Source organism: Heterocephalus glaber, unplaced genomic scaffold (genome assembly GCF_053883595.1).
Source record: "Heterocephalus glaber isolate CG9 unplaced genomic scaffold, H.glaber_assembly_v1.0 deba00001175, whole genome shotgun sequence".
NCBI classification, from domain to species: Eukaryota; Metazoa; Chordata; class Mammalia; order Rodentia; family Bathyergidae; genus Heterocephalus; species Heterocephalus glaber.
Window position 1 is genome coordinate 1544253 of NW_028258207.1, and position 14150 is coordinate 1558402.

The following is a 14150-nucleotide window of genomic DNA, read 5'->3' on the forward strand; positions in this document are numbered from 1 at the left end:
TGTCCAGGCCCCTGAGGGGGCACCGCGAGGCCCCAGCCGGCCATCCTGTCGCCACGCCCCGGATGGTCGAGGGTCCACGAGGTCCACATCCCAGACCGGACGGAGCCGGAGCTGAGGGGGAGGTCCGCCCGTGCCCCGGGTCGCGTCACGGCCTCTTGGGGAGGAGCCAGCCTGAGGTGGGGCGGGGCTCCTGTGCTGCGGAAGGGTGAGGGACTGGACGCCCGGCTCCACCCCAGCGCTGCGGAGCCGCGGGCAGGGCGAGGGCTGGACATGGCGCGACCAGTGGCGCTCAGGGCTCCAGCGCAGGAAGGCACCGCAAGGACGGGGCAGGAGCCTTACACCCCGTGCCCTGTGTGCGAGAGAACGGGGGGCCAACCCGGACCCTGCAGGTCACAGCTCCACCCTCTCGGGACGCCCAGGCCACACCGCATTCGGATATCTTTGTTCTTCTCCAGTGATCAATCACCCCTAGTGTACTGCAAGTTTTTTATTTTATAAACTTAAGCTTTTGAAACTTTTCACTCTTCTGTACTAACACTAAAATGCAAACAGATCACACAGCTATACAAAAGTGTTCTTTCCGCTGGGAGGCTGAGGCAGGAGGGTGGCAAGTTTGAGCCAGCCTGGGCAACTTAGCGACTTAGTGAGATCCTGACGGAAAATAAAAAGTTAAAAAGGGCGGGGGTGTAGCTCAGGACCCGACTCGCACGCAGCACACACAGGAGCAGAGTGGCCGCGTACAGGTCACTCACGGCCCTGCACGGTGGGCAGTGTGATGGGCATGGGACACCAGCACCCCAGGCAGCAGCCGCACTGTGGCCTTACCGTGACTCCGCTCCTTCACAACCTCAAGGACCAGTGTGGGGGTCACCTCGGGTCTGTGTGTGGACAGCCCGCCCGCTCCCTGCCCTCCACACCCCTGCAGGTGGCTCCTGGGCCTCCTCTCAGAGCCCGGCAGGAGAAGACCAGGGCTCTGGTGCCTGGTGCACCTCGGCTTCTTCTGCCAGAGGGCAAGGGCTTGGGTTGCTGCCTTCTGTTGTCCAGAGAAGGGAGGTGAGCCTGGAGCACGGCCAGAGCTGCTCCTCCTGCAACGGGGTTCTGACTGGGGCAGGTGCTGGGCTCCAGGGTCGCCCGGCCTGACTGTCCCTCGTTCCACAGCCTGAACTTCCCTCCCAGAAACCTCCTGTGCAGAGCAGGCTGCACGCTGCCGAGGCCCAGGAGCGAGTGCAGACAGCCTGGCCTGGACAGAGGGCCCGGCGTCAGCCCCATCTTGCTACTCACGGGCTGAACCCGTATTTCCGCCCTGCAAGGGCACTGCCCACCATCCACACCACAGAGATGAGCTGGGCAGCCTGCACACAGTGTGGAAGGCCCTCGTCTGGGCTGAAGTTTAGGGAGGAAGCGGGGGGGGGGGTGCTCAGAAACTGCTTCCCAGGCCTCAGCTCAGGCCTGGGAGCCAGGTGACCTGTTCTCTTGTGTTGGACAGTTTCACAGGATTTATTTTTCCACATTATTCGTGAAGGCTGAGGTTCTTAAGAACGAAATGCTATTCTCCAGAGGAGATTTCACTCTTTGGGAAAATGGCCATGGAAGGTTCGATTGAGCCCACAGCAATCTTAGTTTATCTCTGAGAAACTTCTATTTCAACTGTAGCCTTTGAACCGTTGCCAGCCCTGGAAGGCAGGGTGAGGACTGCCTGGTCCAGTGTCAAAGCCAACTGAGGTTCAAATGACGAAGCGAGTTCCTGGCTCCTGTGGCCTCCCCAGCTGAGAAGGCTTTCCACATCGTCACTGAGTCAGAAACCAAAGGACAGTACACAGCAAAGCCACAGCAGCCCCAAAGCCTAAGCATGCAGTGCTGGGGCCGCCACAGCAAAAGCCTTTGCGTCCCAAAATGCTGAAGGGCTCGCTGTCTTCACAGCTGTCTCAGAGCCCCTCGGGGACCTCCCCCCACCCCAGGGCGTCCTTGGAGCTGAGCAGGAAGATGCAGGGTTCGCAGCCACCAGGAACCCTCTCCTGGGCCTGCTGGGGACGGACCTAACTGGGACCAAGCACAAGGACTGAGAAGGTTCTGCAGGGAAGGCATTGGAGGGTCCCGGGACATGGACTGGACCCGAGAGAGGGGCACTAGTGCAACCCACGAGACCTTCACAAGACCTCGCCTCTGTCCACCAGGCTGGGCTGGAAGAGGGGCCTGGGCCTCCTGGTCTTTGCTCACGGTCAGGGCTCTCCAGGAAGGGACAGGCAGGTCAAAACCAACCAACTGGCAAGCCTTTGGTAGCCACCTGCAGGTCTTGGCTACCAGCTATGTCTTTGGCTACAGCCAGAAGTCAAAGCAAGACCACGCAGTCCTCGGAGAAGGTCCCGCCCCCCATTGGTGACCCCTGACGTCACCACCCAGCACGTCCTGGCTTCACCTGTGCCTATGCCACTTCCTCCCGCTCCAGAGGCAGGCAGGGAAAGAATGTTCCTGTCTTCCGGCTCATGGCTGGAGAGGAGCCGATGCTGCAGCACCCATCCTCCATGCCAGCTCTTTCCCGCTCACCTTCAGCCCTGGAGGGATGAGCTCGGAGTGGTGGGTCTGGACCAGTGTGATCGTCATGAGCACCACGATGCTCAGGGCCAAGACCGCCAAGGTGACGATGGCCGGGGTTCGGAACAGGCTCTCGAGGCCTATGGTGGGAAGAGCAGGAAGACACATGAGGACAGCAGGGAGCGGGCCTGGGCCTCCGGGTGGGAGCACAGGCTGGGCCACAGTCATGAGCATGAGTCGCTGGGCCCGGCCTCCAGAGATCCACAACCGTAAAATGCAGCAGCGACTGGGGTTCTGCCCCCATTTGTCCTCCCCTGAAATTGTCGACTCAGTGTTTGCAGGGAGGGTGTTTATGGTCTCGTATTCTGGGATTTCTCAAAGTGTATCAGGCAAACGACTGGCCATCCCTGGGATATTTACAACAGCATTTCAAAATGTAGATTTTGGGCCAGGGATTTAGCTCAGTGGTTTTGCTGCCTGCTGTGCAAGCGCAAGGACCCAAGTTCAATGCCTGATACTAAACAAAAAAAAAAAAAAATGTAGATTTTAAAATCTGGGTTTTCTATTAAAGCAGGTGATATATCTTATTTTAAAAATAATCTTCAATTAAAAGAAATTAGTCCTGTGTAGAAATTAGTAAATGGAAATGATTTTATTTCTGTCATATTCTAAAGCAAGCAGGGGCCAGAAGGCAGAACAATGACTGCTGTCTTTGGGATGGGGACTTGTGGGGAAGGAACACGGGACACTTTCTGAGAAATGCAAATGCTGTCATATTAATAGGGTTGCAGGGAGTGCACGGGTGTGCATTTGTTAGAGTTCATCAGGCCTTTCAAATCCTTTGGAGAAAACTTGAATATCAAAGCAAACCAGCTTCCCAGGTACAATTTACTTTAGAAAAAGATTCTTATAAATTCCTCCACTATTCTAAAAGATATTTTCAGAAGTCAAGAATTCCCACTTTAGGGTTATGACTTAAGGTCTACCCGCATCACAGTATATACATGATATCTTATTTTTTAAAAAGACAAAAAGACAGTCAATTAAAATATGGACTAAATAACAGCCTTGGTAGAACTATTAGGGAAAAATGTAAATGGTACCCAAATGGCTGAAAAACCATAATGAAACTGGCACAATGGAAAGATAGTAAATCCCAGTGTGTCTCCTACCAACTGACTAGTCAATGTGAATTAATTGCAATTTATAAAGGCCTAGTCCCTCAAACCTCACTAGTCACATCTCAAGTGTCTCTGTGCCCCTGTGTTGGTCAGCAGCTGCAGAACATTTCCATTATGCAGAAATCTCTCCAGCAGCCTCAAGGCAGATCCCAGCTAGTGCAGACGTTCACTCCTGATCAGCAGTGCCTGCGTCCCTGGCCCACTACTTCCTGAGGACAAGGACACGTGGAAGGCACCACAGTGGGACGAGACCCAGCCGAGACCCAGCCCACACCCAGCCCACACCCAGCCCCACCACAAGCTCACTGTTCAAGGAGGGCAGTGGGGCTCAGGCCCAGACCGACCGAGCGGCACGGATGCAGCCATGGACACTTGCTGGTGCCTAGTAGGGTCCTGAGCATCTCGGCTCTCTGCTGTCACTGAGAGCGCAAACTGCTACCAAGGGAGCACACTGTCTGAGGAGACCCCACTTCCAGAGGCTGTCCCTCTGTCCCTCACAACTCGCCCTCCATAGCCCCTGGAGCAAAGCTAGCCACTGGGGAGCCGACCTTCTGAGCAGCCCCCTCTGTGACCCCAAATCAACAATAGGAGCCAGTCAGGAACCAGGCAGGAACATTCTGGCACCAACCTTCTGAGAATGCCTAGTTAGCGTGGGTAATAGAGGGCCACGGACCCTGCCCCAAACAAGACCAGGTTCAGCTCGGCTTTTAGAAGGAATGGACCTGACTGGTCTGCATGCGGGATGCCACCATTTATGTTAAAATTTACAGTGTTTTGGAGAAAAACTTGAAAATCAAAGTCAACCAGCTCAGGTACAATTTCCCTTTACAAAAAAAAAATTCATATAGGACTTAGAGGTTGTCCTCATCGTCTGCAATCCGTCCTCTTTGAGGAGCGGAGCTGCTTGCGGTTGGAGCTGGGAGCCGGTGATTGCCAGCCGGTCCTGTCCTGACCGCAGGCGGTGCCCAAACCCGGCTTCAGCAGTTTTCACCAAACGCCCGACCTGGCCTTCTCCAAAACCCTGGCCTGCAGGGCGTCGCTGAGGGGGGTCACTGAGGGGTCGCTGAAGGGGGTCGCGGGGGGGGGGTCGCTGAGGGGGTCACTGGGGAGTCGCTGAGCCAGGGCCTGCAGCCTGCGGAGGGCTGGGCACTGTGCCCGCGGTGCCAGCACAGCCGGGCGGGCCGCGTCGTTCCGGGCCACAGGGTCCTGACCGACCGCACACAGCGCAGAGGCGCGGCTCACACGACCCGGAGGATCCGCGTCCCCGAGCCGCGCGTGGCTGCGACTGGGAGCAGCGCTCCTCTGCAGGCTGTGAGTCCCTGGTGGGCGGCCGGGGCAGGGCCTCCGCGACACCGACCTGCGAGCGCGCGCGGCCGGCGGGTCCCCGCGGCGAGCATCCCGGCAGCGGGCGAGACGACGGCGACGCGGCGCGGCTCGGGCTCCCACCTGCACACAGGAGCACTGGGGTCGGTCCGGGGCCCGGAGCTCGGCCCCGCCCCTCCTCCACTGCGCGGACCCGAGGGAGCCCCCGGCGCCGGGGAAGACGGAGACCCTCCCGCCGCCCCGCTTCCCGGGCTCCCAGTCCTCCCTGTCCGCGCGGCGCTGTCCCGACCTCACCTGTGCGCTGCCGCCTCGCGGAAGGCGCCGCGCTCGCTCCCCGAGCGCCGGGGGCGTGGCAAGCGGAGGGGGCGGGGCGAGGCGGGAGGCTGGGGCTGGAGACTGGCGGTGGGGGCGGGGCCAGGCCAGCCCCTCCCCCGCCCCCACGGTCCGGTGTCCCCCCTGAGGGCAGGCTGCGGCCCCGCCCTGTCTGTCGCTGGTTACCTCCACCGAGAGCAAGGGGAGCAGGCGCTGTTGTGCCCAGGCCCCGCCCCTGGCAGGGCGAAGGTCACCCCAAACCCAGGTGGGGAACCCTGAGCCAGGCACAGCACGCTGCCCTTCCCTAGGTCGAGAGGGGCCCCTCTCCGTCACGTGCGTCCACACAGCAGGCCTGTGGTCCCGTCCCGGTCCCGGGCACGGGGCGATGCGGAGACCTTCCTGCGTCTGCTGACCCCGGGGCTCGCTGGCTCTTGAGCCATGTCTTCTGCCTGGGTACCTGCGCCTCCCCTCCCCTCTCCCCCACCCCAAGGGATGGAACTGGAACCCGGGGCTGCTCTCCACTGAGCCAGGTCGTGTCCCCAGCCACTCTTCTATTTTTATTTAGAGACAGGGTCTCCCGCAGTTGCCCTAGCAGGACTGGAACTTGCAATGCTCCTGACTCAGCCTCCCTCACCCGCCGCCCAGCAGCAGCCCCTCCGAGCGACCCTGGCCAGAAGCGCGTGTGGGCTCTGGGGCACCGGCCTTGCTGTGGCTGGGCTTGAACTCACTATGTAGCCCAGGATGGCCTCGAACTCGCAGTAATCCTTCTGCCTCAGCCTCCCGAGTGCTGGGATCACAGGCGTGCGCCACCACACCAGGCTGAATAGTATTTTTTTTTTACTTCCGGGATCAGAGAAGATACAATCAACAGTTTGAATCCTTAAGAATGAAACTCTACCACGTTGAAAGACATCCAGAGAGGGTAAACTGTGGAGAGATGTTGCGGAGAGTGAGAGCAAAGAGGTAAAAACAAGGCAGCCCGAGCCCTACACGTCTGAAGAAAAGGAGAGACCGGCTAGATGGGGAAGGGGACAAACAACGTGCCTGGTCGACCTAGGAAAGAACCAGCAAAGGCCGGGGACCAGGCCGCGTTGCCCGATCCTATCCCTGGCCAAGGTGCCCGCTGAACTGCAGCGTCTGTGAGCTCCAGGTTGGAACTGGTGCGTGTGGCCAAGCCCTCGAGGGCGGGCGGAAGCGCTGCGCTGGGAAGGGGTGGAGCGCCGCGCCCCGTGGACGCCCGACACCCCCTGCCCCGGGTTGGGGGCTCAGCCTCGCTCCTCCCCCATCCCGGCGCTGTCTGGCCCGGCTCCTGCAGCCCCTCCGCAGCCCTGGCAGCCAGCCGAGCTCTCACGGCCGGGTCGGGCCCTGTGCTCCCTTCCAGAGGAGCAGCCCAACCCCTTGGGTCGGGCCTCAAGTCGTCTCCGCCTGCCCCTCTGCGCCCAGGCCCCGATCCGGCTGCCTCCCCTCAGCGGGGTCTGCAGCTCTGTGCACGGTGGGACCGCCCGTCCCTGCCCTTTGCCCGCTAGACAGCAGCAGCGCCCCGCACACACAGTGGCCAGGGTGAAGCCGCCGCTGTCCTTGGACCCGGGCCGAGCTCGTTGTGGGACCACCCCCGGCTGCTGCCGGCCGGATGTGGACGAGCCGCCGGGCTCGCGCTGTGCTCACGGGCCTCACTTGCGGCCTGGCTTCCCCGAGCCACCCGCCCGTCTCTGACTTTTGCACTGTCTTCCTTTCCGACGAGAGTGAGCGCGTCAGAGGGCGCAGCGGCATCTCCGTGCCTGCACACAGGACGCTGGCACAGCCCTCTCCGCACGCCCGCCTTTCCTGGTGCTGAGAGCTTTGGAGCGCCCCCTTCTGGTTGTTCAGGGGCCCAGGACGCAGTACTGCTAACTCCTCACCCACCTCGCCGACCCTTCCTCCTGTGTAACTGTGGCCCTGTGCCCTTGGACCAGCCTCCCCGCTCCCCTGCTACCTGCCCCAGCCTCAAGTGGTCATTACTCCTCTCCACATTCATGAGCCTAGTCACTTGGATTCCACAAATGAATGAGGTCTCGCAGCATTTGTCCTTGCCTTATTTCACTTAACATCCTCTGGGTCCATCCACATTGCCACAAATGACAGTCGCATCTTTTTTATGGCTGAATAGTACTCCATCACACACCTGCTGTGTTGTCTCTGTCCATTCACCAGAGGGTGGGTATGGGGGCTGTTTCCACACTTTGCCATTATAGAGAATGCTGCTTACACCTGGGAATGTGGCTGGATGTCCTGCCTTTGCATGGATTCCCAGGAGTGGAGGGCTGGCTGGACGTAGTCTGAGCTTTAATTTTTTGAGGAACTCTGTGATGTTTTCCATCACAGCTGGACTTACTTACATCCTACCGGCAGTGTGCATGGCTCCCTTTGTCCACTTCCAGGCCAGCTTCTGTTACTTTTTGTCTTTTTGAGAACAGACCAAGCCTGCAGGTCTGTTGCCACCCAGAAAGCGGAGGTGGAGGGTCCAGCGGGCCCCAAAGCCTGTGTGGGTGTGGCTGCCTCAGTTTCCTTACGTGTTGTGGCTGCTTTGTAGGACCCCCAGGAGACATGGGCCCAGGACAGCCAGTCCTTAGCCAGGAACCCTGAGTGCATGGGTTAAGCCAAGGAACGAGGCCAAACAGCCAAGCTGAGGCCTGCAGTGGGTGGCTGGTAACCTCCTGCCCACCCACGCACACCACTCCGTTTCCAAGTGGGCCTCCTTGCCCCTGATGTGCAGGGCTCCCCGATATGGAGGACGCGGGTGTGGGCACCCCTCTTCGCCAAAGATCACGGAGGCCCCTCAGCTCTCCAGCACCAGCTGGTGGGAGTCCAGTGAGGCTTGCAGCCTGGACAGCCCGAGGAGGGTCCCAGTGCTGGCCAGGCCATCGGAATGGGAGTGTGGGGCTCAAGGGACATCAGCCTGGGGCCAGAGTTCACTGCCATCACCGATGTGGCCGAGGATCTTGGCTGGAGAAAAGAAAGAGGGGCAGTGGCGGTGCCCAGTCCCCGCTCTGAGAGCTCCAGAGGAGGCGGGGCCCTGTCCAGCAACCCGGCTGAGGGCTTCCGGGCAAGGCTGCCGAGGCTGCTGGCTGAGTGCCAGGCTGCAGCTTTTGAGGGGACCCATTGCCGCCTGTGCTCCTGTTGCTCCCGTAGCCTGCCGGGAAGGAAAGGGGTCCCAGTTAGACTGAGACTGGGGTGACTTCCTGCTCCGCCCTCTGCCCAACCATGTTCCAGCATGCACTGCGGGCCGGGGTGCTCTTCCCCCAGCACAGCGCCCTGTGTCCCTCGTGGGGGAGACACGGAAGGTTCTGCTTACCTGTAGCCTCGCATAGCCGCTGCTCAGCCTCCCTCCTGGGCCACTCAGTGCCAGCAGGTTGTGCAGTCAGTGTGGTGGCCGGCTGGCTGGCCGGAATCCTGCTGGACACTCACATAAGTGCCAGACATGTTTTCCCAAGCCCAGGTGGGTCCTGCGTCTGCTGAGTGCACTGGCTGGTGGTCCCGTCCCAGGCTGGCAATCCACGTCCAGAGAGCTGGCCCTGCTGGCTACACGGTAGGCTGTGCTGGTGGCGACAGTCTCAGGACTTCGCTGCCCTTTGGGTGATTCGCACACTCATGTGTCTGAAGTGGGCTTTGAGTCCTGTTCCTGTGGTCGGCCCCGCAGCAGTAATAGTGGTTTGCCGACTTCCCTTCAAATGTTTTATTTTCTTGTTGCCATGGGTCATCGTAAATGATGACTCAGTCTCCTTTCTGGTGTGCAGGTCGCTCCCACAGTCCCTGTCCCCAGCACGCAGACACCCCAAGCGACAGCTATTACTCCAGGCCACTGGGCCACGTGTATGTACATTCGCAGCAGTCCACGGTCTGCTAATGTGGCAGGGGCTGCAGTCGGTGTGGCCCACACAGCCTCCCGAGTCCACCCAGTCTGGCCACCAGGCAGAGCACTCGTCAGGCCTTCGAGGCAAGGTGGCCATCGCTATCAGCTTGGAATTTCACAGATCCCTCCGGGAAACAAACCAAGCCGTCACTGGGATATATTTAAGCCCTGGGCTTTGCTGGGGTAGGGGGACCCAGGACCGAGTCCAGCCCCTGCAGCTGAGTCTCCAGGTCGGGTGTAGCATCTCTGTGCAAGCGTGGAGCTCTGCTAAATGTGCCCTCTTAACAGGGCCAGTGAGGACCCATGAGAGCAGGCAGCAGGCCTGTACTCAGCTGCTCCTTCCCACAGGGCCCAGGGCCAGGCGAGGCGGCGCCAGCCTGCATGCAGCCCTCTCAGTGATTCACGTGTTCAGAACCCACGGGCTGTGGTGCCCCAGTGCGGTCCTTTGTTGCCACAGGCTGCAGTTCACCAAGATCTACACCCCCGTGGTTTGGAGGACACCACTGGCCAAGGCAAGGCTGTGCCAACGTGCAAGGCCTGGTCTGGAGCCGCCGCCATAGTTTGGGCCCCTTTCAAAGGTGGCCAAGTGCAGGGCCCCAGTGCCCAGATGTGACAGCTGGTCTTTAGTAGCCAGCTGTTCTCTTCACGTTTGTGGGTGCTGCCAGGAACAGCAGTTTTTATTTGACTTTCATTAAGAATACTCCCACAGCTACCAGCCCAGGTGGCTCAGGGAACAGTCTGCTGAGTAGGTCCCTGGATCTCATCAGCGTTGATGGCCTTGTCTAGGCCTGGTGACGCATTCTCAGCCCGCAGCCAGGGTGTCGCCTATACAGGGGGACAAGTTACTCCTTGGTGACTGGGCTGGTGCAGATCTACCCCTGGCATGGCAGCCTGTTATGGGGACCAGCGACACAGTCAAGCGGACTGTAGGCTGCTCCCTGTGAGTGCAAGTCAGTCTCCACCTCCATCCCACAGAGGGATTCAGGAGAAGACCCTGACCAGGTGGGTCACAATGCCTCAGACTCCTCGAGGCACCTCACCTCCACGCTCGGGATCCTGGGTCCTTTTCACAGGCCGGACTGGCCGTGACCTTCACGGGCTGCTGTGTGACCGTCCTACAGTGGCAAGCCCTGCCTCCACAGAGAAGGCCTCTCCTCCCACCTGGTGAAGTCGAATTAGACTGGCTGTCCCCCCAGAGTGCTGCAAGTGGCGGTGGCCTGGCAGTTGGGAGCCGCCAGATCCACTGCCTGTCTCAGACCCACACCCTGGCCCTTGCTCCAGCTGACTCTGTGGACAGAGCCTGTGGTGCTGGGGAGCTGCCCCAGCCCGGCCCCTGAGGTAGTGTTCAGCTGCCAGGCCGTGGTGTGCTGTGTGGACAGCCCCAATGCCTGAGCTCAACTGCCCAGCGGGAGCCAGGGCAGAGCCCAGGAGTAGCCCAGCGCCTGGGGTGCAGGCGTTGGAGCCGTGGAGCAGAAGACACACAGGGCTGGCTACACAGCACTCAACCCACCCTGAGGAGACACAAGGCCGCTTCAGGATGGAGGCCCTCATGCTGCACATGGGCTCTGAAGCCCTGAAAGAGGGGACTGCAAGGTGCCTCAGAGGCCTGAGCATGAGGCTCACTCTGGGCGCTGCAGAGAACACTGGTCTCCTGCCCGTGGGCCTCAGTGACCCAATTCTCCGGCTTCAGATGTGGAGAGGAGCAACACCGCGGCTTTGCTGGGCCACCTTACAGAGAGCAGCGGCCAGGAGCAGCAGGGACCCTGGGCACCTGTGGGCTTCGGGTGAGACCTGCTTTCCACCAGGGCAAAGTGAAGGCGCTGAAGGGAGTCCCTCTCTGAGAGGGAAGCACAGAAACTGAAGGGTGGATGCAGGCGCAGCTGGGGAGCCGGAGCAGACGGCCTCTGGGGCTCAGGTGTCGCCCTTCAAATGCAGCCGGTGCTGAGCTCCTGCTGCTGCGCATGTCTGCAGGCTGAGCAGGATGAGCAGCAGACAGAGACCAACAACCCATGTGACCCTGATGGGGGAGCAGGAATCTGGCCGTGGGGGCTTCATGAGCTGTGGGCTTCCATGTGAGGAGGCACCTGGGTGGCTCCTGCCCTCAGGAGGGGACCCGTGTGGAAGCTGCACCATGTTGTGTGTCCCACGGGGCAGTTGGTCCCTGCCGTGCCACTGAGGCAGAGCTGATAGCGAAGCTGTCCCAAAGGACCCTAAGGGGCCTCTCTCTGCCCACCGCTCAGCAAACCATGCACACCGAGGCATGCTCTTCTCACTCGAGGGCTGCATTCTGGGGCTGGCAGTCAGGCCCCGGGAGGCACCCGGACCAATGAGGTCAGTGAGTCCCATGCTCTTTACAGGCTGAAGTAGGGACCCTTGAGCTCCCACCGGAGTCAAGTCTTCGCCAGCCTCTGAGTGTGCGTTGAGTGTGGCGCTGGGGTTGAACGGGAGACGTCGGGTGGAGAGCACTCCAGCTGACCAGGGGAGACCCCTTCTGCTCCGCACAATGGCTCCCTAACGGCCTCACCTGGACAGGTATGAGGAAAGATCATTTCCACCCCCAGACCTGTGTCGGGAGGGTTCTCCAGAGCATGCACGCCCACGGGGAGGCTTCTCCCCGAGGGCTGCTCTGATTGTGGGGGCCAAAGAGGCCCCAGGTCTGTGGGTAGCAGGCTCCAGAGCAGGAGGCAGGAGGGACGTGGAGTCTGACTGTAGGGGCCCTCGAGCCGCCTCAGGCATGTGGCCTCCATCCTGGTCTGAGTCCCAGGTGGGAGAACACATGTTTCAGCTGAGGACAACGGGAGGAGCGTGATCCCTCACTCTGAGCTTTGTCGTCTGCTCTCTGGGATCCGACAAGGGCCCCACGCTGGGGAGGGCACCCTGCTCTGCTCCGTCCTCGGACTCCAGTGCTGGCCTCGCCCAGCAGACACGCAGTGATGTTTACCAGGTGCCTGGGTTTGGGGCGGTCAGGAGGGAACCTGCGCTGAACCCTCACAAAGCATGACCTGGCTCAGGTTCCGGTCCTTGCCCAGCGAATTCGGAGCTGTGAGGTGTGACACAGGAGCCCCTTCCCTGTGGTGTGTGTGTGGCGTGTGTGCCTGTGGCATGTGTGCATGTCCCCCTCCTCACTGAAGCATGGCTGAATGGCTCCTTGGCTCCACACACTTGCAGGACCCGACCAGAGCCTTGCCCCATAATGCCACTTTCCTTTTCCATCCGACAGATTTGGCTTGGTGCCTCTGTACCGAGTGCTGTACTGGGTGCTGGGTGCTGGGGCTGGGCAGGACTGAGTCCAGCACTTGTGGGTCTGAGCTCTGCCCTGCCCGCTGCACACACCCTGCCAGGACCGGCCACTGCCACACTGACCCGGCAGAGTCGCCTAGGAACCAGCCGCCTCGCCCAGGACGGCCTCTTCCCTGGGTTCTCACCCTCTCTGCTGGGGCCTTCAGGCAGTCTGGGAGGCTGGTAGGTGTCTGCAGGATCTGGAGGAAGTGTGCAGGGCGAGGCATATAAAGTCACAAGTGTTTCAAAATGCATTAGGAATCGAACTGTGAGACGTGTATTACACATGCGCTTCTGAGTCACTGCAGAATGGGAGTTCGCAGCACGTCTATGCCCACCCTCATTCCTAACCGTGATGGGCATAATGGATATTTAAAGACTGCTACCGTACCTGGCGTGCGACATGAAAACACATGTTGTGACCAGGTCATTGGTCTTGCTAACAGCCCAGGGCTTCATCACTGTTACGTGGGGGTCTGGGCCCTAGGGGTTCCCAACTCATCCTCACCAGCCCTGTCTCTCTGACACAGGAAGAGGAAGAGGAGTCAGAGAAGACCAGCGTGAAGGGAAATACGTTATGGAAGGTATCGCAGGAAGTACAAAGGGAGCTCGGGGACGGAGGGGGTGCTCAGAGCTGGGACACCCCCGAATCTGGGGCTGCCATCCTGTTTATGGGGCAGGGGTCTCATCTCCACCCCCTGACGGTCCACCCTTGAGAGACTGGATATCGGGCTTGCTGCTAGGGGTTTGGTCTTGTGGGCTGGTGGGGGAATTGGGGTTGGCATGGCAACCTGCAGTGGAGCAGGCAGGGTTCCCACCCAGGGCAGGTGTCGGCTCCAAACCACAGAGCTTCGAAAGCTGCTCGCTGCCTACAGCCACACAGCACCTCCATCGCTCACCCTCTGAAAAGGGCCTAGGTCTGTCCTTGCATCCCCTGCGCTCACAAGTGAAGGAAATGCTGCCCTTCCTAAGTGCAAGTGCAGGCATTGTACCTGGGGCCAGGACTCAAGACCCCACCCCGGGTGCTGCCCAGGGACCCCAAGTAAAGCACCAGAGAACCCTGCCGAGCTGACCTCCTCCCAGCACAGGGCGAGTCCTGTGGGCTTCAGACCAAACTGAGAGGTCCCCTGTCTCCTGGAGAAGTTCAGATTCAGCTTGGCATTCAGGATCCACATCTACCAGTTCACGGCTCTGATTTTTAAAATTTTACCTAAATGGTATTGTATATTCTGTTCTTTTTGACATGTGTCTGTTTCACTCAAAAGAGTTTTTCCTTTTTTAGCCTGAGACTTATCCATGTTGATATCTGTAAATTTAGTTAAAAATAAACTGTGTTCTGCTGTGGACAGTTCAACCACGCTTTTCCCTATTTGTGGGTATTTTGAATGTTCTTATTTTTGCAAACAGTGTATTATTTTTGCGATTGTTATTTTAAATGAATAAATACCTATGTTTTACCTCCCCATTTTAAGTTTAGTGCACTGAATATTGGTAGCCAGATCTATGGAAATAAAAGCTCTCCAGGCTGCGTGCGGCTCTGGGCCCAGTCAGCCCTGCCGCATGCCGGACCAGCACACGCTCAGTCCCTTGGAACTGGCTCTGTCTGCCAGCCTGGGGCATGGAGCCAGCCCAAG

The 14150-nt window shown here is 59.6% G+C and overlaps 1 protein-coding gene across 1 annotated transcript in view; it reads right to left on the reverse strand.

The window, feature by feature from the left end:
- Positions 1-5454, reverse strand: part of Entpd3 (ectonucleoside triphosphate diphosphohydrolase 3) — a 22321-nt gene extending 16867 nt beyond the window's left edge. The window contains 3 exon segments of the mRNA XM_021258010.2: positions 2545-2672; positions 5071-5159; positions 5331-5454. Of these exon segments, the coding sequence (XP_021113669.2) occupies positions 2545-2672; positions 5071-5110 (168 nt within the window). The 5' untranslated portion in view covers positions 5111-5159; positions 5331-5454.
- Positions 5455-14150: the final 8696 nt, after the last annotated feature.